Source organism: Theropithecus gelada, chromosome 9, assembly GCF_003255815.1.
Source record: "Theropithecus gelada isolate Dixy chromosome 9, Tgel_1.0, whole genome shotgun sequence".
Taxonomy (NCBI): domain Eukaryota; kingdom Metazoa; phylum Chordata; class Mammalia; order Primates; family Cercopithecidae; genus Theropithecus; species Theropithecus gelada.
In genome coordinates, this window is record NC_037677.1 from 33,174,421 (window position 1) to 33,201,874 (window position 27,454).

General features: G+C 41.9%; 2 protein-coding genes across 4 annotated transcripts in view; one reads left to right on the plus strand and one right to left on the minus strand.

Annotated features, from left to right (window-relative positions):
- The first annotated feature begins 15,278 nt into the window (after nt 1-15,278).
- Nucleotides 15,279-25,208, plus strand: C1QL3 (complement C1q like 3). The gene is made up of 2 exons (XM_025397645.1): nt 15,279-16,807; nt 22,495-25,208. Exons 1-2 carry the CDS (start codon nt 16,220-16,222, stop codon nt 22,672-22,674), a joined length of 768 nt encoding a protein of 255 aa, XP_025253430.1. The 5' UTR covers nt 15,279-16,219; the 3' UTR covers nt 22,675-25,208.
- PTER (phosphotriesterase related) overlaps nt 23,466-27,454 on the minus strand; it is a 77,198-nt gene continuing 73,209 nt past the window's right edge. For all 3 annotated transcript variants that reach the window (XM_025397644.1, XM_025397643.1, XM_025397642.1), the window contains one exon: nt 23,466-26,142. In XM_025397644.1, coding sequence (XP_025253429.1) covers nt 25,932-26,142 — 211 coding nt within the window. In that variant the 3' untranslated portion in view covers nt 23,466-25,931. The remainder of the gene's footprint in view (nt 26,143-27,454) is intronic.

Consider the following 27,454-nt stretch of genomic DNA (forward strand, 5'->3'; position numbering starts at 1 on the left):
CTTTTTAGTCGAGTGCAGTGGCTCACGTCTGTAATCCCCACACTTTGAGAGGCCAAGGTGGGAGGATTGCTTGAGACCAGGAGTTCGAGACCAGCCTGGGCAACATAGCAAGACCCTGTCTCTACAAACAATAACAAATGAATGAATAAATGAATGAATGAATGAAAAGTTTTCTTGTGATGAATAAGTGCCTTGAGACCTGGAGCTCTTGGAGGCATTCTAGATGAGTAGCATAAACAAGAACCTGAGCCTTGACACATGTGAGAAATGTCGTGGAAAGTATGAAAATAGATCTGGGGGTCATAGAAGGTTTTGTTTTGTTTTGTTTTCAGTAGCAACAGAAATGAATGTCCTATGTAGGGTGATATCTAAAGTCATAGCAATAGAAATTACAGTCAGAAGTCAAAGACTAAATAAAGTCATATAGGTAGGTGATAAAGTACAATTAACGAGAAGTTAGGGATTTGGGATTCATCTTCAGACAACTGGGTTGAGAGAGTCCTTTGAAGTTTCAGGGAAATGGGAGGAATCATGAACATGGTCTCACGGGTAGAAGAATCTGAACTCGGTACATAGAATGAATGAGAATTGGGATAAACTAAAAGGCCAGGTGACTGTGCAGGAAGCTATTCTGAGGCCCCGTGTATGTGGTCATAAAGGGCTGCTTTAAATTGCAATTGTAGCAGGAGAAATACAAAATTGGAGATGATTTCAAAGGAAGAATGGACTGAGTCAAAACTGGCATTGAAATCTCTTAGTTACATGAACTAAGTCACAGTCATTAAACTCCCTGGAAATGGTAACCTAGAAAGGAGCTATGCCATATCTACAGCTCATCTGATGCCACAATTAAAATGCACGAGGCACAGCCACACTCAGATTGGAAAATGCTGAACAGGTCTCTGGTCTCAGGAGACTGCAAGTTCCAGGCCATACTGTGACTGGAATTTTCATCGTTCCTTCTTCTCTCAGGTATATTCACACCTACACCACTTGTTAACAGCTAAATTGTGTCTCTCCCAAATGCACACATCGAAGCCCTAACCCCCAGTACCCGAAAATGTGACTGTGTTTGGAGATAGGGTCTTTAAAGAGGTAATTTAAGTAAAATGAGGTCATATGGGTACCTTCTAAGAAGAGATCAGGACACAGACATGCACAGATGGAAAACCACGTGAAGGAAGACACGGGGAGAAGATGGACATCTACAAGCCCGGGAGATGGGCCTTAGAATAAACCAAGCTGCTGACACCTCGGCCTCACACTTACAGTCTCCAGAATAGCGAGAAAATTAATATCTGGAGTGAAGCCACCCAGCCTGTGATACTTTGTTAAGGCAGCCCAAACAAAAGAATACACCGTTCTGCTCAATGGCCACTTCTGAGCATGCCGGGGGCTTCCAGGAACCTTTCCTGATCCTCTTTTCCAGTGATTTGGCTCCCGGCCAATACACAGCCTCATTGCTTCCTCTTAAATCCATTTTCTCTTGTTCTGTCCTATAGTAGAGAAAATGAATTCATATCATCCTCATCATACTGCATCATCTAACACATAACCACTGGTCACTTATGGTTATTTCTTTCTTTATTTTAGATGGAGTTTCGCTCTGGTTGCCCAGGCTGGAGTGCAGTAGTGCGACCTTGGCTCATTGCAACCTCCACCTCCGAGGTTCTAGTGATTCTCCTGCCTCAGCCTCCCCAGTAGCTGGGATTATAGGAGTGTGCCATCATGCCCGTCTAATTTTTGCATTTTTAATAGAGACGGGGTTTCACCATGTTGCCCAGACTGGTCTCAAACTCCTGACCTCAAGTGATCCACCCGCCTTGGCCTCCCAAAGTGCTGGGACTACAGGCATGAACCACTGTGCCTGGTCCACTTATGGTTATTTAAATTCAACTTAATTAACATGAAATACAATATAAAATTCAGATTCTCTCTTGCAGTAGCTACATTTTAAGTGTTCAATAGCCACATGTGACCAGTGGGTAAGTTATTGGACGGCATAGATAGAACATTTCCCTTATCGTAGGAAGTTCTCTTGGACATGCTATAGGAGAAAGCTTAAATCCCCTCTTTTAGAGCCCCAACCTGGTTATATTTGTTAAGGTTCTTTCAGCTGTAAGCAACATAAACCTGCTCAAGGTGGATTTTTCTTCTTTTTTTAAGGTGGAATAGGAAGGTAGTGGTGGGCCTTATTGGGAGATATAAATACCCCACGAGATCAAAAGGACAGCTGGAAGAACCAAGGGCAGCTCTGATGACTTTGACAGCAGGCTCTTGTGGCCTTTCCTCTATGGAGCTGCCAGTGGTCTTCAGTTTCCATGTGTTTTTTTTTTTTTTTTTTTTGAGACAGTCTCACTCACTCCGCCACCCAGGATGGAGTGCAGTGGCATGATCTTGGCTCACTGCAACCTCCACCTCCTAGGCTCAAGCGATTTTCTTGCCTCAGCCTCCCTAGTAGCTGGGACTACAGGCGCCCGCCACCATGCCTGGCTAATTTTTGTGTTTTCAGTGGAGATGGGATTTTGCCATGTTGGCCAGGCTGGTCTAGAATTCCTGACCTCACAAGATCCACCCACCTCGGCCTCCCAAAGTGCTGGAATTATAGGCGTGAGCCACTGTACCTGGCTAAGTTTCCATGTCTTTTTGTTCCAAATCTCAAAAATCAGGAAAGAGAATCTGATCGGCCCACGTCGGGACAAGGGTTCACTTGGTCAAATGTGGCTGGTGAAAATGTGGCAACTGGGTCTTCAAGGACAGAGGACAACATGGTTACCGGTCGCCCATCCCAGTGTCTTCCCAATGAACCTGGAGAACAAGGAGTCACTCTGAGTGGGGCCACGACCTCCACAAGGATCCAGGGTACTAGATGAAGGTGTCCCTTTAGTGGCTAATCTAGACCCTTCATTGTACCATAAGAACTGCAAATGCTTTGATCTTAGCTTTACACAAACATGCTATTTCTTTTTACTCATTTGGAAAAAAACACTTATTGTGGCCTTGCTTGGTGCACAGGTGCTGGTATAGATGTTCTGGGACATATAAAAGGGAAGAAGATATGTTTTGTTGCAAATATATCCAACCCCTGAATACAGATTTTTTCTATCCAAAACTGAATAATTTGAGAACTGAAAGGAGGCTGGCTTCTTTGCTGATTCTTTCTTTAACAGACTTAAGAAATATTTTTATGATTTTGCTGCTTCATCATTATGAAAAACAAAATAAAACAAACAGCCCTCGAACCTGAGGCCCTCCCTTCAAAGAATCCCATTTACTTGAACAAGATCTTATTGCCAGAATCAGCGATGGCATTTATGTTATCCTCCCATAGCCCCAAATTTTCTGTTACTGAGAAAAATCCTATCATTTTTCACTTTCATGAATAGTTCATCCAAAAAGATTTTTCCAACTCCAATCGTGTACATTTTATTTAAGTCCATGAACATATCCTCAATCATCCCACTATCTCGGACTCTAGGATCGCAGCAAAATTCCTCCCAAAGACTCCAAGTCCCCTTAAAACAGGCTATCTACCACAAAGAGGCCAGTTCATTTCAGAGAACTCAGTATAAACTTTCTCCTACTTTAAATTTTAAAAGATTACAAATGTGAGGCCAGGCACGGTGGCTCACGCCTGTAATCCTAGCCCTTTGGGAGGCCGAAGTGGGTGGATCACGAGATCAGGAGATCGAGATCATCCTGGCCCACATGGTGAAACCCCGTCTCTACTAAAAAATACAAAAATCACAAAAATCAGCTGGGTGTGGTGGCGGCGCCTGTATTCCAGGGTACTCAGGAGGCTAAGGCAAGAGAATCACTTGAACTGGGGAGGTGGAGGTTGCAGTGAGCCGAGATTGTGCCACTGCACTCTGGCCTTGAGACAGAGCAAGACTCTGTCAAAAAAAAAAAAAAAATTACACGTGAATAATTAAAATGATTGCATTTGTGGTTAAAAAATTAAATTACGAATGATTCCAAAATTAATAATTAGGAAACAAAGGGAGGAGTATATAAAGAGGATGATAGCCAAAATGAATCTCCTGGTTAACAAAACAGTGGAGATTTTAATTTGGAGTTGCCCACTCCCAGCCCTCCACTCAGAGCACACATCTATCAAGTTTCTGATGAGTAAAAACGACCATGGTTTCTCATGCCACCAGGGCGCTCATTAAAGATGACAGTAGATTTTGAGTTGGTGCAAGAAACTGGCACACAATAGCATGGCAGACTTCCACATTTCCTCTCATGCCTCCCTTCTGGTTATTTTCTGTATTTATTTCTCTCTTTCTTTCCTTCTTTTTTTTTTTTTTTTTTTTTTTTTTGAGACAGAGGCTGCTGCTCTCATTCAGGCTGGAGTGCAGTGGTGCGATCTCAGCTCACTGCAACTCTGCCTCCTGGCTTCAAGTGATTCTCCTGCCTCAGCCTCCTGAGTAGCTGGTACTACAGGCACATGTCACCATGCCTGGCTAATTTGTATTTTTAGTAGAGATGGGATTTCACCATGTTGGCCAGGTTGGTCTCGAACTCCTGAGCTCAAGAGATCTGCCCACCTTGGCCTCCCAAAGCACTGGGATTACAGGCGTGTGCCACCATGCCTGGCTAATTTTTTGTATTTTTAGTAGAGATGGGGTTTTGCCATGTTGGCCAGGCTGGTCTCGAACTCTTGGTCTCAGGTGATCCACCCACCTCGGCCTCCCAAAGTACTGGGATTACAGGCGTGAGCCACCGCACCTGGCCTCCCTACTCATTATTTTTAATTGCACTGAAAATAGTGTAACTGTTGTTTCAAAGAGCTTCCAATTTTTCGATCTTTCCATGACCATGACGGGATTCAAACAATGAACTTGAATATGCTGCCATGTTTGAAACTTGAGTTATTCTGAGAAAGCTTGTCTATAAAAGCCCTCAAATAAAGCAGCCAAATTATTTTTCTCTCTCATTTAGATTCTCCTTTACTAATATAAAGTACCCATATTTATTCTTGCATTTCTTTTTTTTGAGACGGGACTTGTCTGTCACCCAGGATGGAGTACAGTGGCACAATCGTAGCTCATTGCAGCCTAAACCTCCCAAACTCACGCAATCCTCCCACGTCAGCCTCCCAAGTAGTTGGGACTACAGTCACATGCCACTATGCCTGGTTAATTAAAAAAAAAAAAAAAAATTCTGTAGCGACAGAGTCTCACTGTGTTATCCAGGCTGGTCTTGAACTCCTGGACTCACACTATCCTCTTGCCTCGATCTCCCAAAGTGCTGGGATTACAGGTATAAGCCACTATGCCTGGCACATTCCTGCATTTTTTTCTCCCTAGCTCCATTCTCTCTTGTATTATGTAAAAGTATTTACTTCCCCTGTTTGGACACGTAGTTTATTATTTTGTTAGAGCAGTTTGCCTGTTCTCTTTTAATGATGGAAGAGTGTTACCTTTTGAGCAGTTTTTGGTGCTGGGTGTTAATGCAACCATCACAGGGATGGCAGTACCTTCCACCGAACCCATTTCCAGTTCATTTGCATTGCACAATACACATTTCCATATTTGTGTCTAGATCTAAGAGGAGCTGAAGATCATTAAAATTCTTACTATACTGAATGCTCAAAAATCTTCAGAAGATGGCGGGGCGCGGTGGCTCACGCCTGTAATCCCAGCACAGGGAGGCTGAGGTGGGCGGATCATGAGGTCAGAACATCGAGACCATCCTGGCTAACATGGTGAAACCCTGTCTCTACTAAAAAAGACAAAAAATTAGCCAGCTACTCCGCAGGCTGAGGCAGGAGAATGGTGTGAACCCTGGAGACAGAGCTTGCAGTGAGCCGAGATCGCGCCACTGCACTCCAGCCTGGGCGACACAGCCAGACTCCGTCTCAAAAAAAAAAAAAAGAAAAAAAAAAGAAAAAACTTCAGAAAAGTCATTGGCTGTCTCAAGAATACCGTGATGCCTTTTCCTTGCATATACTTGTCTGTATTTTGGAGATTTTGAGTAATTATGCAATGACTTACTATAGGGCAAATTAAGGAGTTACTGGGGTTGAAATAAATATTCTAAGTTACAAATTAAATGTGAGGGGGAAATGGCTTTTATATTTGCAGTAAGTAGATCAGTGCTTGCAAATTCAAAGAGGGTGCATATAATTGTTAGTTTTTTATTAGAGTAGTTCCCAGCGGTTATGAATATCATTATCAAATAGTGTTGACAATCATTTTCTGTTTTCAAAATTGAAGATTTCAGTGTGATTTTGTTAACTTCCTATTTGCTCAAGGTTGTGTTTTTATAATACAAGTAGTAACATTTTTATATCTATAGTAATTCATGGGTCAAAATATTGTAGGCATGACTTGGGAACAAATCTGCCAAATTGTTTAATTTTTTTTTTTTTTCTGTAGCTAGTCACACACATTTGACTGATCTTTTCAAATTACTTACTGAAAAGAAACAGAAATGTGGAATGTATTTGCATTCGTTCTAGCTGAGTTTCATCACTCCAGTGATAGCATTTACTGCACTTTTGCTTTTGATTTGAAAACGAGTTGTCACTCCTTCTGGTGGAGACTTCCGTCTCTGCTCTTCAATCTATCCCATCCATTCTGTTCTTGCTAATTGTGCATTTTCTTGGGGTAGTATTTGCCTCTTATTCAACATGTCAGCTTTCTTTGAATGAATTTCAAGGTGTTCTAGGAAATGGTGAACTGGGTAAGACTTGAACTGCTTTAGTTCCTCATTGAGAAGCATTTCTTTATTTTCTATAAAGCCACCTTTAATTAGTATCCATGATATTATTTTATATCCCTCACTTGATAAGTTCTTCCCAGAATTTTGTGATAGGAAAAAAGTCTCCCGTCTCATGAAAAACTGGAATGTTTATTTTAAAAAATCATAAGATAAAGGTAACTTGTAGTGTTTCCCTTTTTGCCTTGGCTATTGGGAAACTCAGACAGTATTTTTATTTCCTATATAGCATAGCACATATTGCTATGACATAGCACTTCTGGTACAATTCTTTCTTTTCCATGGCCATTCTTTCCGTCACATAACTATAGGTCTCTTATTTTTATTTAAAAAAAAAAACAACCTATTTTATATGTCTAGGATATAGACAAAATACTTGTCCACAAACCTTAAAGAGATGAGGTGAAGAACCTCATAGAATATCCACTGAGGTACATAATTCAGGTGGTTCATATGGCCATCATCTTGGGCAGAAATCTGTGAGAAAGTCATGTTCTCTTCCAGTGACCACAGTGCAATTTCTGCTTCCACCACACACGGTGTGAGGCACTTTGAAAATACAATAGTTAAACAAATCTAATCATATATTGAAACTACTAGAACCAGTTCCGAATATCAGTGGATCTGCAAGCATCCCTTCCCATCGCACACAAGGTGTGACATCCAAGGCCCTAATACATTCTAAACTTCAACTCTTGTGCAGGTTATCTCTCTGTTCTTATCTTTACTTCTTTTGTAAAGAATTGACACTAAGCTGGTTCTTAATCTAACCTTTCTGGCAGAGTTGAAAGAGTGTCCAGTCCTTTAGGGAAGGTGGGTCATAGAAATGTCTAATTTTCAGTCCAGGATTGTTCACTACATCTACATTTGTTAAATGTATAGAATAGTCGGCAAGCTGGGCTGCTCATTCCCCATTCAGCCATTCAAATAAACGAACATGTTTTTAGCCCTAGTGAATGTGTCCTTAGTGCCCGGGTGTGGGAGAGAGGGCGGGGTTGGAGACTAGAGAATAAGAAACTTTGTATTTCTCTCAATAACAGGAAAAAGGAAGAGGTTATATGGCAAAAGGAGAATGAGGTAAGTGTTTCAGGAGGAGGCATTCAATGTGCTTGGGAGCACAGGGAAGAAAGATCCAGTGGTTGGCAGTTCGGGGCTAAGGGTGGAGAGATAGGGGAAGGAGGTGACTTTGCAACAGGGTCTTGAAAGAAGGTTAAGATCAGGAGGAGTGAGAGTGGGGCGTGGTAACTGACGTCTGTAATTGTAGCACTTTGGGAGGTGGAGGCGGGAGGATCACTTGAGGCCAGGAGCTTGAGACCAGCTTGGGTAACATAGTGAAACCTCATCTCTTAAAAAAAAAAAAAAAAAAAAAAAAAAAAAATTGCCTGGTGAAGAGGCAAGTACCTGTGGTTCCAGCTACTTGGGAGGCTGAGATGGGAGGATTACCTGAACCTGGATGCTGGAGGCTGCAGTGAGCCATGATCATGCCACTGCATTCCAGCCTAGACTGCAAAATGAGACACTGTCTAAAGAATAAAAATGAAAGAGAGAGAGAGAGAGAGAGGAGGTGGGTTGAAAGAGTCAAGGGGGAAGGCAAAATGAGAAATGACAAGGCCATTTAAGGTGCGAATACCCGGTAACTGAAAAATGGAGTAGAAGAGAAGGCCAGTTATGAAAATGAAACCTGGGAATTTAGAGAAGTTTTGCACCCATGGTGCGGGGCCTGGCACCACGGAGTCAGACTTTCTGACAACGTGGACCACAAGGAAGGATATCATTGTTTCTGAGCTGAGTGGGCACAGGCTGTGAGCAGTTGATAAAGGAAGATGACCACTGACACCTGTGTGAGACAGTGAGAAAGGCTGGAGGAAGGGAAATGGTCAGCAAAGTCCACTTCTCTTCTTCCATGCTTTAAATAAAATGGAATTAAATGTTACACATTAATGAGAAGACAATAGAATGGATATACCCAGAGAATTCATTCTAACCAGTGCAGTCAAACATTAGATTAAAGCATTGGATTAGGGCCGTCTGGCTCTTTCAGAATTTCTGAAGGAAAGCTTGATTGTGTAGTTTAGACTCAGTGCATGATTTTTTAAAAAAGTGTTTTATTTTTGGGACAGAGAGGGTCTCAATTTGTTGCCCAGGCTCAAGTGCAGTGACACCATCACAGCACCAGGCCTGGCTAATTGTTTATTTTATTTTTCATAGAGATGAAGTCTCCCTATGTTGCCCAGGCTGATCTCGAACTCCTGGACTCAAGTGACTTTCCCACCTTGGCCTCGCAAAGTGCCGGGATTACAAGCATGAGCCACCGTGCTTGGCCCAGTGCGTGATTTTTGTTGAGGACACTTCTCCTAAAATCCCTTTTAATTCGCTCTGATTTTTTTTTTCTCTTTTCTGTTCAAGAACTTTTACAAAAACTGCCACTGAGGTTGAATGCCACCCTCATTCCGGGGGAACATGGGCAGAGGGCCAGTCGGTTGTCTGTGTCATTACAGAACAATGTTCCTATGTACTGGGGCTTTGGACAAAAAGAAACCATCATGGGTACTCAATATCTGACCCTCATTATGTAGCCACTGAGACCCTCTGCTCACCTACAAAAACAAATTCTTAACAGTAAATGTAAAAGAAATAATATACATATGCATAATGGAAGGCATACACACAAATGTAAATACATAATGGATAATGGATATCCTATTGGATAATAGACATGTTCAGTTAATCCCCTAATGTAATTGATCGTTTTAACTTTTTTTCACAAAGGTGCCCACTGATAACAAAACAAAAACCAACCAACCAACCAAACAAACAAACCTTACCTCTGTCCTTGTCCCTGCAAAGTTGCTGCTTACTGGAATGGTTCAAACACTGCAGCAGCAGGCTGCTAAAACTCCCAGGATCATTAGCATCTTAGAAGCGGCTAGAATGGGGAGAAACATCTTAACTGCTGATATGTAATTAGACGGGCCTGTGTGAAAACATAGACACCTTTGTGGGTATTGGCAGGTGTAAGGATTTCTACTTGTACGTTGACTAATTCGGGAAAAACGAAAACTCCAAATTTCCATCTAAGTAGGACCAACTTTTATGGACTTTTTCCACTTTCCAGAGCCGGAGACTAAATTACTGATTAATGAATTAAAGCATGAATTATTACAGCTACTTTCAATGGGAAACACTGAGGGATACAATTACTTATATGGAACATACAGCCACTTACGATAGGTTACTTTTGTCTTCTCTCTTCTCCTCCTGCAACTTATTACAAATCTAAAATACCTTCACAGTTTACTCTCAGGATTATGGTTTCAAATTATATCTATTTTTACATGTTATAGAACTACCCCCAAGAGACTGCCTGCATTAGGGAAAAGCTGATATGTCTGTTTGCACATAAGTACCCAAGGGGCACGGTATTTGTTTACAGGATGTGCTGCTCCTCGTTGAAGGTGACTTGCTCTGAAGCTACATTCACATAGGAATGGAGCTGAATACACTTTCTCTTGATGTTCATGTCTCCTCCGGCCTTATTACTTCAAGAGCCAGATTCAGATTCTAGAAATATCAGTCGCTCTTGGCACGTCCTGGCTCTGTTGGGGGTTCTGATTTCAAAATGCATGATGCTTTAGGTTTTTTGAACAAAACAAAACAGTACAATAAGACAACTACGATTCTTATCACTGCCTGCCCGGTTGACAGCTTCTCACCTGACTTCCTATGATGTATCTTTTGTTTGAAAGTTCCCTGTAATCTAATGGCAGCTGCTTTTAGTTCTTTGAATTCACTTATTTTCCTTGTATGATGAGTTATCATGGCCATAGCTTAGGAGGACTTGCTAAGCTCTCAGATCTCATTCTTGGTAACTTTTCCTTTAATTCTACATCAAGTAAGTTCATACGGATTGAACATTCTACCCATGGCAGGTATAAAGTGTCACATCCATACTTGAGATTTCATCCTTCTCTTGACTGATAGAAGTATGGACCAATATGAAGCCATACATTGTACACTGAGTCTTATGTAACGTGCTGGTAACCATCTCCATTTGGCGGTTCAATAATTTTTGACAATACACCTGCCAAGCTAGCTTTCCAAATTGCCTTCTATGGAAAGTTTCGTGTTGAAAATTCCCTACAGTTGTGACTATGACTTAGGTGTCTTTCAGAGGGACTGCTCTTCTAGTTCATGTACAAAGCAGGGCCGGGCACAGTGGCTCACTCCTCTAATCCCAACACTTAGGGGAGACCGAGGCAGGTGGATAAGTTGAGGCCAGGAGTTCGAGACCAGGCTGGGCAACATTGCAAAACCCTGTCTCTACTTAAAAAAAATTATATATATACACAAAAATTAGCTGGTACGGGGGGTGCATGCCTGTAATCCCAGCTATTCAGGAGACTGAGGCATGAGAATCCCTTGAACCTGGGAGTCAGAGGTTGCAGTGAGCCGAGATTGTGCCACTGCACTCCATCCTGAGGGATGGAGTGGGACCCTGTGTCAAAAAAATAAATAAATAAATAAAACAAACCCAAAAAAACAACAAACAACAAAACAAAGGTATGTTTGCTTCTTTGAGAATTGTTATCCACAGAAACGGTTCCTTAATAACGACCACAATAATTTTTAAATACACTTGCAACTTGTTGACTTGGGGAATTCCTAGAGGACAAAAAACGCGTTAATACATCCAACTAGGTCTTACATCTGAAAACTTGGGCTATCAAAGTACAATGAATTCAAATGACCTTGATATAAAACTTTGTCTTCTTACTTTGGAGAAGGGTAATGTGATCCTTGTTTTGAGTTTTGTTTTGCTTGATATTACAGGAGAGTACACCTCGGCAACTCTCCTAGAGAACTTTCGTGTTCCCGTCAGTTTTATCCAAGTCTATCATACTTACTGTTCATTTTATGCCACTTGTCTTAAGTCAGTCCCTTTGGTTTCAGCTTCCTTTACTAAGCCTGGCATTCTTCCATTCAATTCATAGGCATACACTACTCAGTAGTCCTACAATATGCTAAGTTGACAGTTGGCAGTTATTGGGCTCTTATTATAAATTGGGTACCATTGTAATTATACGCATTAACTCACTTAATCTTCACAACAACCCTATAATTTAGGTATTAGTGTTATTTCCACTTTACAGGAAAGGAAATTGAGCCTCTGGGAGATTAAGTAACTTTCACAGCTCCTAAATGAGGAAGCTAGGATTCAAATTAAGACCCATCTGATTCCAAAGCCATCAGGACATACGGCTTCCCTACATAACTCCAGGCAGACCCTTTCTAGTTAGAAATGTACAATTCTTCAGTCAAAGGAGTATATGTTCTGAAATGCAATTTGGAGACCACAAAATTAAAGATAAATAGTAGATCTAGTTCCAATTTTTTTTTTTTTTTTTTGTATTTTTTATGTCTGATTCTCTAGACAGTCCTTGGGTTTGTTAATTTGTTTTATTTTTTTCCTGTTCTAAGAAATGCTATTTCTGCTTAAGTGCTGCTGGATTTGGAAATCATTTTCATGACTAAATATTTGTTTGCCTGGTAAGAGCCCAGCGTAGGGCTGTGCTGTCCGTAGATACTTAATAATGATTAATGGATGGCCGTGCACGTCTGTGTGGGAGTCGTGTGCTTAGGATCTGCTCAGCTTTCTGAAAGCAACAGAAATGATGTGGGAAAGATGAAAATCACAGGATTGTGATCCAACTACGATCACGGCTTTCTGGATTGGACTTCATCGTCCAGAGGGTCTGCAAGGCCCAGGTACAGGTGGAACTGGGAGTAGGGAGCCTGGTGTTTACTTGAGAGACGGTTGGGAGATGCTGCAGAAATGAGATTCCAGGGCACACTTCCAAGATTCTTATCAAATATGAGAGAAAACTTGGTTCTTTAATGAGGACTGAAGAAAATCAAATATTTTTTTAATTGACACGTTTTCTATTATTATATACATATAAAGATGATGAGTAATATGCCATATCAGATGGTTTATCCAAACTGTCGGAACAAGAGCTGAAGCGTGAGTAACTTTGCAGAGAACCTTCTGGGAAATTCAAGCAGTAGAAAGTGGCAAAAACCAGCCATAAGTTCGTTTACTACCAAGTCGTCCTTGAAAATCATGAGGGAACCAAAATGTTCCCCCAAAGTGCACAGTGAGACACTTCTAGAGGAGAGGAAGGAGACCAAGAATTTAAATCTGCTTCACTACAAAGCCAAATATCCATGCGTTGCCCAGGCTTGTGCAGTTAATAGAAAGTCTGGGGTCAGCCATGTGGCCTGGGAGGGAATGCTTTCGTCATGAATGATGACTGCTGAGTGCCTTTCTAAATCTTAGCAGAGCTTTAAAATGTGAGGGCACTCACTTGCAAAATCAAACTTGCTTTGGCGTCAGAGAAAGTAGAAGGAGGAAATCCTCAGTTACTAGAACTAGTATGACCAGTCTCAGGCTGGGATGTATCCATATTGTGCAGAGGGGAGTGCAAGCAGCAAGCCCGTTGAATGGTGCTGATCCTCCTGGAAGCTCATTTCGGTCTCATCATCTGCATGAACAGAGGGTCCATTTCAACTGTAATATTTTATGAGCATTGATGAACATTTTATGAGCATTTGACTCTAATATATCTTAAGCATTAGTCAATGGGAAAACTCCACATAGCTTGAGGTTTTGATGAGAACTTCTCCATGAATCTCTACCTTTAAAAAACTCCTTTTGTGTCACCTACAGAACTCTTCGTAGCAATAGACAGGCCTTATGAAATTTGATAATTTGGTGCATCAGAGTTTTAATACCCTACCCGCCCCCCCTCCCCCCCGCCAGTGCTGGCAGCAAACCTCACCATTTTGTCCTCCAAAAGGAAGGTGACTTTTAAGAAGCAATCCAGAGGGTGTTAGGAAAGTAAATATTGTGGCCAGGAAGAACTTATTATGTGTTTGCTGCTTAAAAATTTGAAAATAAGGCAGCTCATGTGAACGAAACTATTATGGAAATATGTGTACAATTATGCCCAAGCAATAGGCGCACATTTATAAAACCACTACCCTAAAATAAAAGTTAAAGGCTTGAGAAGTGGGAAGGACTGTTTTCCAATTCCAGGAGCAGTGTGGCTCTGTCAGCAACCAGGAGGTGGAGACCCCCACCCCACTGGGCCACACAGCACACCTCTTAGGGTTGATTCTCCCAGGCAAGGCTTGAAGGAGCTACTGACATTTCTCTTAAAAGAATCAATGAATCTTTGTTTCCTTCTGTCTGCTCATTTGACCTTATTTTGTTGTGAAACAGAGAAGAAGAAAAGAAAGAATTAAATTGGTGGGGGGCACTGGAGTAGGCTGGGGGGCGGGGAGGTTGAGGCACAGGGAGGAAAGGAGAAGTCCATGCTGTGACACCCGCAGACTAGATCACAGGCTGCTTGATCATCACCCAGGATGTTATTGCTTGCTTGCTGGAGTCTTATTTGTTCCTGCTTCTCATTTCACATTCTCACCCTGATGTAATAAGTCACCGTCTTCCCAGCCATCATCCTCGTATTGACAAGCAAATGTCACCTACGTTTGATTGACATCTGTTGCTCCTGAATGCAGAAGTATGATTTAGGAATCAATTCTACTTATTTATTTAAAGCCATTCTTGTGTGTCTTATGTATTTGTTGGTGGGATGACTTGCCTGATATCTACTGGGAGCTTTCCAGTAATATGATAAACCATCCTGTTCTTTCTGCAGCTCACCCACTGAGAATGGAGGCTCTTGTTTCTTGTATTTCTCCTATTTCTTCCCTCCCTCAATGTACATTTGGGAAATCTGCTATGGAGCTTATAAGAACTCTTTCCATATCCTAGGAAAAGACGTTGCCCAGCACTTGTGTAAATGCTCCTTGCTTGATCTTTTGACGCCATTTTGACAAGTGATTATTTCTCGTACATTTAGCGACTTTAAGTAAATGCAACTTCAGGTCCATTGGCAGTATCCCCTGAAAGATTGCTAGAACTGTAAGCCTGTAAGTAGAGTACATATGTATGCACTCACCACGGTGCAGCATTTGTAAAAAGGACCAACCCCCTCTCCCCCAGATGCGGTGGACATGTTCATTTTAAATCATTCAGAAATGTTATTTGGCTTTTGAACATACCTCGCTGTTCTTGGGGTAACATCTTATTCATTTAGAAGGCAGAGGAGGAAAACCATCAGGTTAAAAGAAAATCACATCTACCATCTGAAAAATTCTAAAAGGCCCTCCTTCTGTTAAAAGTGGCATTTTGAGAAACACCTGAAGCACTGATTGTAGAGGAGCCAGCAAAGAAACATTGTCAACTCAGCCACCCTCCTTTCAACCTTCACCTCCACCCTCCAACTGGGGCTGCTGGCAGTGGGGAAATCTGGGACTTAGGTGTGACCCTTGAGCCCTGAAAGCTGTCGCACAGCTGTCTCTCTCCCCCAGGTGGGTCCAGCAGGACCTGCCATCGCTTGGTTCAGCAAGGGAGTATTCAGAATCTCACTGTTCATCCATGTGCAGAGAGAGAAAAAAAGAGAGGCCGAAAAAAAAATCCCACATTGTCAGAGTAATGCCAAACTCTCTCTGAGTGGGATGAGCAGAGCAGATGCTGCAATGAGATGCCAAAGCGGCTCCCCTTCCTCTGTGCCTTGGGTGCCTATAAATTGCTCCGGCGCGCGTTTGTCAGCCTCCTCTTCTCCTGGCAGGTGGTACCCAGGCAGAATTCTGCCTTCAGTCTCTCTCTCGCTCGGCTCCCGGCCGTGAGGCGCTCGCCGCTGCTCGCTCGCTCCTCCACCCCAGCCCCGAGCCTCGCCGAGCCGACAGTGCCCGCCGCCGCCGCCGCTGGGCGCACCCGGGGGACGCCCGGGCCCACGCGGGGCTTTGGGGTGCGCGTCTATTCGAGTTGTGGTGGTGGCAAAGGAGGAAGAGAGAAAGGAGGCAATTAAAAAAAAAAGGCAGCGGACGGGCGAACTGAGCGAGCGAAAGAAGAGGAGGAGGAGGCAGAAAAAGGCAACTTCAGACGGAAAGTTGGTGCGAACTGGCGCAGTCTGCAAAAACGGAAAAGTCGATCGCAGGCGGCGGCGGCATAAAAGTGTGAGCGGCCCGGGCGAGCGCAGGAGGCGGCGGCTGGCTCTGCCCTCCCGGTGGCCGCGCCGGAGCGCGCTGCAGCCACAGGTGCGAAGGAGCTCGCGGGAGGCGAGGGCGCCCCGCGCACCCCTCCCCCGACCCCCACCCCAGGCTCGGGACTTCGGCTCAAGTCACTGGGCGCCCGCGCTCCCTCCCCAGCCGCAGCCTCCGCGGGGGGAGCAGGAGTCGGCTGCAGCGGCCGGCGCGCGCCCGCCCAGGGGAGTTGGGGTTCGCAGGGGGTTGTTTTCGGCTCTGAAGAGGTCCCCGCCCAACCTTCAAAATTCTGTCCAAAAGCAGACAAGAGGATCGCCCCGCGCTGAGCCGGCTGGTGGGCAGCAGGAGGCGCCTGATCGCCGCCGGGGCGCTGGGGGTGGTGATGGTGCTGCTGCTGGTGATCCTTATCCCGGTGCTGGTGAGCTCGGCCGGCACGTCGGCGCACTACGAGATGCTGGGCACCTGCCGCATGGTCTGCGACCCCTACGGGGGCACCAAGGCGCCCAGCACCGCTGCCACGCCCGACCGCGGCCTCATGCAGTCCCTGCCCACCTTCATCCAGGGCCCCAAAGGCGAGGCCGGCCGACCCGGGAAGGCGGGTCCGCGCGGGCCCCCCGGAGAGCCCGGGCCGCCGGGCCCCATGGGGCCCCCGGGCGAGAAGGGCGAGCCGGGCCGCCAAGGCCTGCCGGGCCCGCCCGGGGCGCCCGGCCTGAACGCGGCCGGGGCCATCAGCGCCGCCACCTACAGCACGGTGCCCAAGATCGCCTTCTACGCCGGCCTCAAGCGGCAGCACGAAGGCTACGAGGTGCTCAAGTTCGACGACGTGGTCACCAACCTCGGAAACCACTACGACCCCACCACCGGCAAGTTCACCTGCTCCATCCCGGGCATCTACTTCTTCACCTACCACGTCCTGATGCGCGGAGGGGACGGCACCAGCATGTGGGCTGATCTCTGCAAAAACAACCAGGTGAACGCCAGCGGGCGGCGGGGAGGGCGGGGAGGGAGCGCGGGAAGGTGCGGGAGAGAGGGAGGAGACCCCGGAAATGGGGGTGGGAGCCCGAGGAGGAAGGGCGCGGCGGCCGGGCTTCCCGGAGAGACGGCGAGGGGGGACGCCGTCCCACGCTGGAGAGGCGGGGGTCGTGCGCGCAGGAGGGCGCCCAGCGGCCTGGAGAGGGCGGTTCCGGAGTTTGGGACCCTCGATCGGTGCGCGCGCCTGTGAGCGCAACCCTCGAGGGGCGGGAAGCCGGGAGCTGGGTCCCCGGGACAGCTCCTGCGCTGGTCGCTTACGGGCTTTCTGGGGAGTGGAGAGGGCTGGGGGAGTCCGGAATGGGCGTGGCAGGGTGACCGACTCGGGGGTGGTAGACAAAGGCCCGAGGGAGAAACAAGGGCCCCAAAGGAGTGAGTCCAAGCCGGGCGCAGCCACAACGGAGGAGCGACTGTGGGGCCCGCGGTCGCCAAGTCCTTGCGGCGTCCCAGGCTGTGAAACTCACATATAGTCAATTTCAAGGCGCAAACTCCAGTTTCGTTTTCAGCCAAAAAATAGCGGAGGGGAGAGGCAAGGCGTGCTGATAACAAAAAGAATAGTTGAGATTCGGGGGTTCATGCAGTGAAACACAGCGCGCAGCTAGACTCAGAACCCAAACTCTCTATGGAGTCAGAGGACGCTCGGGCAGGTGGCTTGCGGGGGCGACCGGTTCGAGCCCAGCCTCGAGTCTATCAGCCTCTGGACCAGCCGGCCAAGAGGATTTGATTCCCTGAGCCAGTCGGCGCCGCTGCAAGGGCTACGCATGGGTCTGCAGTATTCTGCTGGGGCCACTTTACTGTGGAGAAATTCGAGGTCATTGCAAAACCGAAGCTTGTTTGATCTTTTAGTCAGAGGAGGAAAATAATATTTGCAACTATCTAAAAGTGTAATGGGACCTTCTGTGCACGCTGAATCAGTAGCCACTGGGGCGAGGCCTTGCAGCCTGTAGCCTGCGGTTGGGGCTGAGTTTCTGGGTTTTAACTTGGCTTACTGAGTGGCATAGGGGATGGCCCGCGACCCTGGCATCGCCATCAAGAGACCTCCTCTCCTGCTGCAACTTTGACTTAAACGAGGTCTATTGGGCTTTAGGTAACTCGCCCCCTGGACATTCAGAGATTCTTAGCTATCACCCAGGTTTCTGTTAAGCACCATTCAAGCAGGATTCGGAAGACCTAATTCAGGGTCAGAATTCTTTCAAAAGTGAAAGACCAAACAAAAAAAAAAAGATGTCCTAAATGCGTAAGAGAGAAAGGCAGAAAACGTCCTGTTCCCTACCCTATCCTACAAATAGCTAAGGGACCCTCAGGACACATAGAACAAAAAGAGGAAAAATGGCCACCAGGAGGCACTGACAGGGTTGTTTATTACAGTTGTTATGCATGAAAATAATATTAAGATAAATAAAAATTATTCACAGGGCAGTAAAACAGTTATAGGCAAATGGCTAAAACGGGCATGACTCACTGCACCAGGATGGAGCTATTGAATCACCCTCACAAAAAGGCTTATGAACAGCCCCTCAGCAGGCAGCCATGAGACACCCCTTTATTTGCAAATTGGCTCTCTTCTGACTCAAAGGTCAGGTCTGGAAAATACAATCGGGCTGAAGAGATGACTTTTAGAGGTATCAATTAAAATGAAATGATTCCAATTTTATCAGCAAATGTATAAAAATGCTCATATCTTTAAATATCTGGAAATTGCAATTGCATGAAAAAAGCAGGGATTAATACATTTAAATTAGTTTAAATGTTAACGTCTAGACTGCTGAGCCTGTGTATATTACACTGATTCTAAGAAAATAACACCAAGTAGGTGTTCTATGTGCATTTTGTTTTTAAAATGATTTCATTGTTTGGGGTGTAAAATCTTCCTTTGTATCATGCTAGCACACACATTCCATGAAGATCAGGAAAAAGAATAAGGTAAAACAGCTGACCTTATAATGCATAATGCTTTTCATTGGTAATATTAAGCTGCTGCTTCTGCAAAAGGTATGCAACAGGTAATTCAGAAAAATAAATCTATAGTGGTAAACAACATTGTTTTCTTAGTTCAGTGTGGACTATTTTGGAAAATGGTTACTACACTACTACCGTTAAGGAATTTTATCTCTAGACTAGAACTATTTTCTCAAGTCCAGTCTGCAGGCAGTTACAAATGAGAAATCTTATAAAATCTTTTCATTAATTTTAAATAACACTTCACTCTTTCTTTTCGATTATATTCTGGGTCTGATCACTTCTTAGAATGGCAGGCTCCCTCTCTGAGCTGACCTAATTTGTTTTCATAAAACAGAAACTCAGAGATCCATGTCAGCGTAACGTTCTATGGATTAAGTGGATTTTGAGAAGCACAAAAATTAAACTAAAAATTAAACTAAGAGAGAGAAATGCTTCTGGACCATAACCGTATGAGAGCCATTTTATTTATGCTTTGTGTAGAATGTAAGATCACAGATGGAAACATCAAAGACTGGTAAATTAACCTGATGTGCCACTTAACCTTTTGTTTATGATTCCACAGAAGTACAATGAAAATGAAATTATGAGAACATCAGTGGCAATTAATTAAATTACAAATGTCACCATAAATATTATCTCTAACAATAGATCCTCACTAATAAGATAATGCTAAAACTACACAACCTATTGCAGACACAGAAACATACCCCTAAAAGGACCGCAGCTCTCATACTCTCCATGAAGCCATCAACCTAAATTTAATCCTACCATTTGTTGAAAGCCCATGACAGTGCATATTAAAGGTAAAAGTTCGACTCAAATAGCTTTACATTTGAAAGGAGGAAATCTCTTTAATGTTTGTAATCCTCTTAGCAGAAAACATGAAGGAAAATTGCTATTTGAATACAATCACTCTAATGCCACTATAATAAATAAGCCACTGTAATGAAAACTAAAACTGTTTCAGGGCTAAAAGCATAAAATAATTAAAGACCAGTTGGTACTCTTAAAAATTTATTAGTTATGGCACTGATGCACACGAAATATTTTTAAAAGGATGAGTGGTTTGTGGGTTGGTATTCACTTATTAGAGAGATCAATGACATGTCAAATTAATAATCTTTTTAGGGTTAAAGAAATATGAACTAAAGATAAAGCAGAATCTAAACAGTTATCTTGTAATAAGAAAAGATATTAGAGTAAATTTAGGTAGAAATCGGTCGATTGCGCTGAAGAAAGGATGGATTGTATTGCCAGACAGAATGCTGAAATCAGTGTACATTTAGGAATCTGGAAATAGCCTCCAGGGTGAACACATTACCTTCCTCAATAGTTTGATGGCTTGAAAGAATTGTTGAAGTCACTGAGCTGGATACTAGAGCTTGAAATTTCAAGTCCTATTATATCTTTAGAGTATGATCAGGTGAGCAGGCATACCAAAATCATGCCAAGTACACTGGAGTATGGCAATTATTTATTTGGGACAGTCTTATGGTACAGTATAGGTTAAAATCTTAGAGAATTACCTTCATTAAAGAGCAACCACGCTAGCTTGATCCAACAAAGGTGGTGGAAACTGTGAGGGTAACCTTTCAGTCTGTGCAATCACTCTAATGCATTCGTAGGTTTTTGTGGTTACACCTGCTGAATGAAAATGGTGATGTTTACTTGGTTTTGTGGTTACACCCTGGAGAATAAAAATGGCATTATATTTTTAAAAGGATTATTGTGTCTAAATCACATAATTTTAGTATGTCCTGTTTCTCCAATACCTTCATGTAGAAAACCATGTTAAAGCCCAATAACCATAGAATATGTCCTAAACACCCAAAGCACTGAATAAAATGTGTCTGGTTTTTAGTAATAGCTGAGGAGTATATTATGGGTTGATAACTAATGTATTACTAATATAGCTTATTAATATTTTGGTTTTTAAATTTTTTCACCCATTAAAAATCCACAGATGAGAAAAAACACAAGTCGTAATACCAATATCCTTCTTGTAGATTTGTTTCCCTAGGAATTAATGGGTAGATGAAATAAATGAATCAAAGCATTCAACTCCTACAAACTCATGATTAATTTTTAGAAAATATTATGAAGTCAAACTGCATTATTATTTAATGGTCAAAACGGGCCACTTTACTAAATTGGCATATACTTTGGAGTCAAGGCTTCCAAGCATAATTACATGGTATATTGCTTTCATTATATTAGTGCCTGTTAGTACAGTGCTAAGCAATTCTAAATCCTTTAGGTCATTTTCTCCTTTTGCTATATGATACCCAGAAAGACATTTTAAAGATACTACTCAAATGACTTTACAGGTTCAGCAGTGTTAAAGAGCCTTCTCCTTTTTTTAACGTTTCAGCATTAATGTGAGAACATATCACATGAAAATTTAATTGGAAAACCCATCATTTAAATTTTGGAAATTCTGAACTTCTGTCTCATTTCTCTCATTTTTCCAAGTGATAAAATCCAGCATATTGTACCCCAAATCATGCATTATTACATAGTGCAGGTTTACAAAACCACTAAATCACTTGCTATGTTATTCAGGGAAATATCATTATAGTGGAATAGAAATGAAACAAGCCACAAAGTAGTTGCTTTACTGAAATAAATCAAATCTAAGTCTGCCTGTTGAAAGATTTTCCAAGGCAGAATCAAAATATATCTAAATGAACATGAAGCCTAATTTGAGCTAAGGATCTGACAGAATGTCCACAATGCATGAGATAAGCAATTTGACTGTTTGTAAATGTCTATCAACTCACTAATGAGATCACAGGCTTACCATGGGCAGATTATAAGCAGCCTCTGTCCTCAAATCAAGCCACATATTTAGAATCTCCTAAGTGTAAGTGGATATTCAATGAAATCATTCAAAAATTCTTCAAACGTGAGAGGCCTCAGAACATGAAAATTTAGTCCCTTAAGTTTTAGATATGCTGAGGTTAAATTGTTGATTTAAATGCATATGTCATAGTTAAGTAATAAAAAGACACGATGGAAAAAGGAGCTCTGAAAACTTGGGTGATATAATCAAAGACGTATAAATGAGCTTCTGAAGCAGCCTGGTAAAGGGGGCTTTACATGAATTAGATTTGGAAAGCCCTAAATCAAAAGACTTTTTCCTTTTTTTCTTTGTAAGTAGTAGAGGAGTTGGTATTTTCCTGGGTATTTTTAGCTATTACCTACCTCAGTTTTCTAATAATTGTGGTGAACAGCTGAACTTAAGACTTGAACTTCTGTACTCATAAACAGCTGATTAGAATATTGCTATTTGGCTTAAACTAAAACGCAAAAAAATACTATTAGTTTCATTTCAAAATGCGATTGGGCATAGGGATTGAAGGAGTTAGAAAAACAAGTGATACAGGAAGATGACAAATTGTATGCATAGTTTAGAATGTGGAGTTAGAGAAGACTGCCAGAATCGTCCCCACTGAAGCACTATTTTGTCCCTTTCTGTCCTCCTCCTCACCAATGTAGCTGAAACTGCCACAGCACTATTCTCATAAAGCTCTGAGGTCAACAGGGACTTTTCTACGCTAAATTCTGTGCTATGGCAGCAAGTCAGCTTGTGATGCTGCATGAATGGCAAAAAGAAAACTTGAGAATTCTCATTTACGCATCCTAATTCTTGTCTGTTTCACATAGGTGCGTGCTAGTGCAATTGCCCAGGATGCTGATCAGAATTACGACTATGCCAGTAACAGTGTGGTTCTTCATTTGGAGCCGGGAGACGAAGTCTATATCAAATTAGATGGCGGGAAAGCCCATGGAGGGAACAACAACAAATACAGCACGTTTTCTGGATTTATTATTTACGCTGACTGATAATGCAGAGACTAAGCTTATCATTCTGAGTTTGAACACTGGATGCGTATGGCTAACGTCAGTGAATCAAGGATCCCAGGGGATGCCAATGGCAGGGCACCTCGGTTGTGTATATGTGGGGAAATCAAATGCTACCTGACTCACATCTGTATCACTCAGAAACATTATGTAAAAAATATCAAAGCAAGATAAGCAGATGTGTGATCCACTACCGCCAAAGCAAATACTCCTTATCGTTAGTGTCCATGTGAATGAAGTCCTATATAGATCACAAATTTTTATAGACAAATCTAAGACATTGAATTATTTCTTCAATATATATGATACTTTGGTGTACTGTGATCTTGCTGCTTTTATCCATATGTCGGCTTTGGTTCTTGTGAGTTTACCTGCTTATTATGATACTTGGAGTCCATTCATAGCGTGGGGAAGAATGATTTTTACCCTGCAGGAGAAGGTCTAATTGAAATAATGCTGCTTGTCCCCAAAGAAATTGTTTGCCTTGTACTCTTGTTAACTTTAGAGCTAGACCTGGGAATGATTCTACTTCAAGCCTTAACCTGGAATTTTCTGGATTTGAGGGAATTCCCAAGCCTATGATCATTTTCACATTTTCTTTTTCTTATATGAATTTTCTTTTCTCTCTTTTCTGGTGATAGTCTTTAAAAATAGAGATTGACAGTGTATCATAGGATTACCCTCTAAGTGTGAAAATGTGTAATTATGTACGGTATTTAGAAAAAGCCCTTATGTGTCCATTTTGTCAACTGAATACATTTAGATTCACTGGGGAAAGTCAGAGAAATTTATTCTTTAGTATCAAATCAAGCCGAGGCTTTTGCCATCTTTGGAACAAAAGATTATTCATAACCCAATGCACAAAGGTTTAATTTGAGCTGCTGCATACGTCACCAAGGGGACACTAGGTGAGGCCTTCAAACGGTGACTACAAGTCTGTGGCCTGAGGTTATTTCAAAATTAACAATTTCACATATAACCAATATGACAACAGTGTTTATATTTTATACAAATATCTGCTAAACATGCATACATATACTCACACACACATATATATGTTAGATGAAATGTTTTATATACATATAAAACATATACATATAAAACATATATATATGGCTTTATTCCATAGGGCACAGTGGCTGTATAGCCTCAAAATTTTAATATAAAGAAGTATATGCATATATACACACACAAACATGCATAAATTATTTAACTTATTTTGGGTTAAAATATATTTTGAATGACAATATATGGAGTAGCAAAACCAGTTAAAACAACTTCTCTTTAAGAGTTATCTAGAAAATTAATTGTATTAGGTAAAAATGCCCTTTATTTTACAGGTCTGTAAGTTAAGGCTATGGTTGTTGTATTACCATATGCCAATCAATACTTTAACTGCATTCTGTGACAGATTGTTAATATGAGGACTGCAGACACCAAGTGGCTCTCCTTTGCAGTGTTTATGAATTATACGCATTTGAGCTATCAATTTTTTTTCTTTTTTCTCAGGTGGACTGAAGCTGACAGTACAGTAGATTTGGAGAGTAATACAAATCTTTTCTTGCTGGTTAGAACACACTGCCAAAAGCCATCTCTTTCATCTAAGGAAAAGATTAAAAATGCATGTTGATATCTCCTAACTATCACACAACTTCCACTATTACAATGAAAAATCTGTTCCCCTTTCATTGCCTTTGAAAACTCTTTGACAAGTAGATTTCAAAAACAGAAATTTTAAAAATTTGCTTCCTTTACTGGTGAAGGACACTTGCATTTTTTTTTATTTAAAGGAATTAATTTGTTCTCCTGGCTCATTCCTCTTTGTTACTTTCTGTTCTAATACACAGAAAGCTTGAACATCTCTGATCAGCCAAAATATCTTTTATTTAGCAAAGCTCAACTTCCCAAGAGTTATGCATGGTGTGCCTATCTGAAGGTGGTGTTAGCTCTGTTGAAATGCCTGCGTCTGAGTAACTGTCATGATTTTTATGATTAAAAACAAACTTTTCATCAAGAATAAGGACAAATTCTAATTGGCCTTTGTGATATGTAAGATAACTCATAAATGAATCACAATGGATTTTATTTCGAATTAGCTATATATTTATCAAAGAGGAATTGGCAGCAAGGGTTTGGAGAATATTTTTAGGTGCCAAATAGCATAGTGAAGATTCAACCAAAAGATGAATTTATAAGCAGCAGTGGCCATCACCTAAGTGTTTTAACTAAGAGTTTTTAAAAATGCTTTATTTACACAAAATATCAGGGCTGGATACCTTTTAAAGAGGAGGCTCTAGTATCAGGCTGTCATTTCCAATAGATCTGACCTTTTCTTCAGATAAATAAGCATTATTTTCTCTGTTTAGGTCCAAGGAAAAACACAAGGTAAAGGAAATAAAGGGAATATATATAAGGCAAACATTTCTCCTTTTTTTTGCATTATATCTTATCAGTTAATTAAATTGTGGCCTTTGTTATTATAAATGTAACGATTCATTAAACTATATTATGTAATATATTTTGACTTTTATGATTGAATTTTTATAATTCAGTAGTGTTATGTGTTCTTATACAAAGGTTGCAAAACAGCAAAATTTACGGCAAAAATAGACACCAGAAAGCCAAAGATATCAAAACCATTTTATTAGAAGAATATATAGATAGGTGGACAGCATAAAATCAACCTTTCAAAATATTTTTATCATTGTGAATTGGTAATCGTATTACAGTCAGTATCCTTTGGGGAAAAAGTCTCAAAATTTAACTTCCCTTGTTGAATAAGCTATTTTAAAGTGCCATATTATTCATTAAGCATTAATTAAAGAACAGCAGGATAATTAGTAGGATCATCAATATTACAAGAAACATTAGATCGCTCAAGAAGGGAATAATTCAACTAGAAACACTTTACATTTTCTGAAGTAGTGCAGCTGGTAGATTAGGGAGAAAAACAACAACTCAGCTTAGGGGATATAGACTTTAAATCATTGTTTAGAAATAGGTACTTCTGTATTTATTTTGTTAAGGCAAAATAATAGGGCTCAATTAGGCTGAGTAACTCCCTAGAGGCACAGGTGTAATAGCTGGTCTCAGAGAAGGCAAACCCTCCTACTTCTCCTCAGAAGGAAATGATCCGTCATTAGTCCTAGGTAACTGATTAATAGCTCTCAGTGGACTGGAAATCGCTGAATGTTCTCCGCCAGTTTTACACGCAAGGTGCGAATTCATAAGCAACCATCCTATTTGAAAGTTAGCCATTGCTTAGGGTTCTCTATTAGAATCTTATCGAGCACATTCTCAGTTATACCTCTCAGTAACATTTTAGGAACAACGTTGGTGAGTATATGAGAATAGCCATGACCTCCATATTTCATCAGCCGGGTTTTCGTATGTATGTCATGTGCTACCAGAATTCGATCTTCATAGCCCTCCTCCACCAGGAGACGCACCCTGTGAAAAACGTTAACTCATTAGATGTCATTTGTCTTTCATTTTCGCTTTTCAGGGTGCTTTTGACTTTTTACTCATTAACCTATTGTGCTTATCGTAAAGATACTGCCTTCTACCGTGGCGTGTGTACTGAGAGAACTTTAATAAATATTGTGTGGTGATGATAAAAATATTGCTGCATCCTAGCAGGAACATATCCTTATTCCATGCACACGGAAATTTCTAACCCGTGATATTTATGACGACGCCTGGCAATACCGCATTAAAGATAGCTTCTAATAGGATGTGCCAGTTTGGATGAATGACCACTTTGGCGTTTCGCTAAATAACTTTGTTCTGGATTTGTATTCAACAGTCCTCTCTCAAATGCCTCTCTCTGTGGGCCCATTTTTCAGATCTCATTCTTGCTCTCTCCTTTTATCTAGCAAATCAATATCAAGGACTATTTGTGATTAAAATAGGGAAACAAAAGGAATCTCACTACAAGTAAAATATTCTGAGAGCAAAATCAGTGGATCTGTAAGTGAGGGGCATTTGGTAAGCTACAAAGTCACTGAAAAAAGGTTGGTCAGTATTTTAACCATTTGTCCCTTTGAAGTCTATGGGAATTTTGATTTAGTTGTGGTCTCTGAGGACTGGATTCAACTGACCAATACAAATGTATCCCGTCTTCTTTCCATGTCAGCAAGATTGCTAAAATAATAAGCTATTCCTTTAAATTTGTAGTCAGTGGACTAAAGAACAGCTCCCTGACTATTCTCTAAAAATGAAATCCTCTTTGCTGTGTGAAATGCTGGAATCTGTAGTGTGAGTCACCTCCTGACAGCTACCATCTGTACGTGTCTGGACTCTGGGCAGTGTCTGTCGTGACTTCCATGGGGCTTTGATGGCGGAAGATGCCACTCGCAGACAATGGCTCTTCTCTGGGATTCTCTGAATAGTTTTTTCAGCATTTAGGTTCTAAAGTGGATCTAGACGGATGGACAGTGCCTTCCCCCAGAGGCTGATGATTTGAAAGGTATCTTTTTTGTTTCAAAAGCATTTCTTGGTGTCCTAGTACATGAGTCATATTTAATTACTACAGTGAGCAAAACGTGGGGCACTACACACACACACACAAACTCAGGCACAAAGCCCTGCCCTCCGAGAACATATATTTTAAAATAAGTGATAATGGAAGAATAGACTTTGTATCTGCAGGTCAAAGGAATGCAAGCACCAGCAGAGAAGAGCCATGCCTGTCCTGTAAGCGCATGGAACGACTTTTGTGCCACTACAATTTTTTGCCTCATTGAAATGTGTATAATATCCT

Excerpts from the sequence above, each read along its gene's own strand:
- C1QL3 (XM_025397645.1), top strand. The coding sequence starts at position 16,220 with ATGGTGCTGCTGCTGGTGATCCTTATCCCGGTGCTGGTGAGCTCGGCC. Across the intron at positions 16,808-22,494 it reads ATCTCTGCAAAAACAACCAG|GTGCGTGCTAGTGCAATTGC; the intron begins GTGAACGCCAGC and ends TGTTTCACATAG.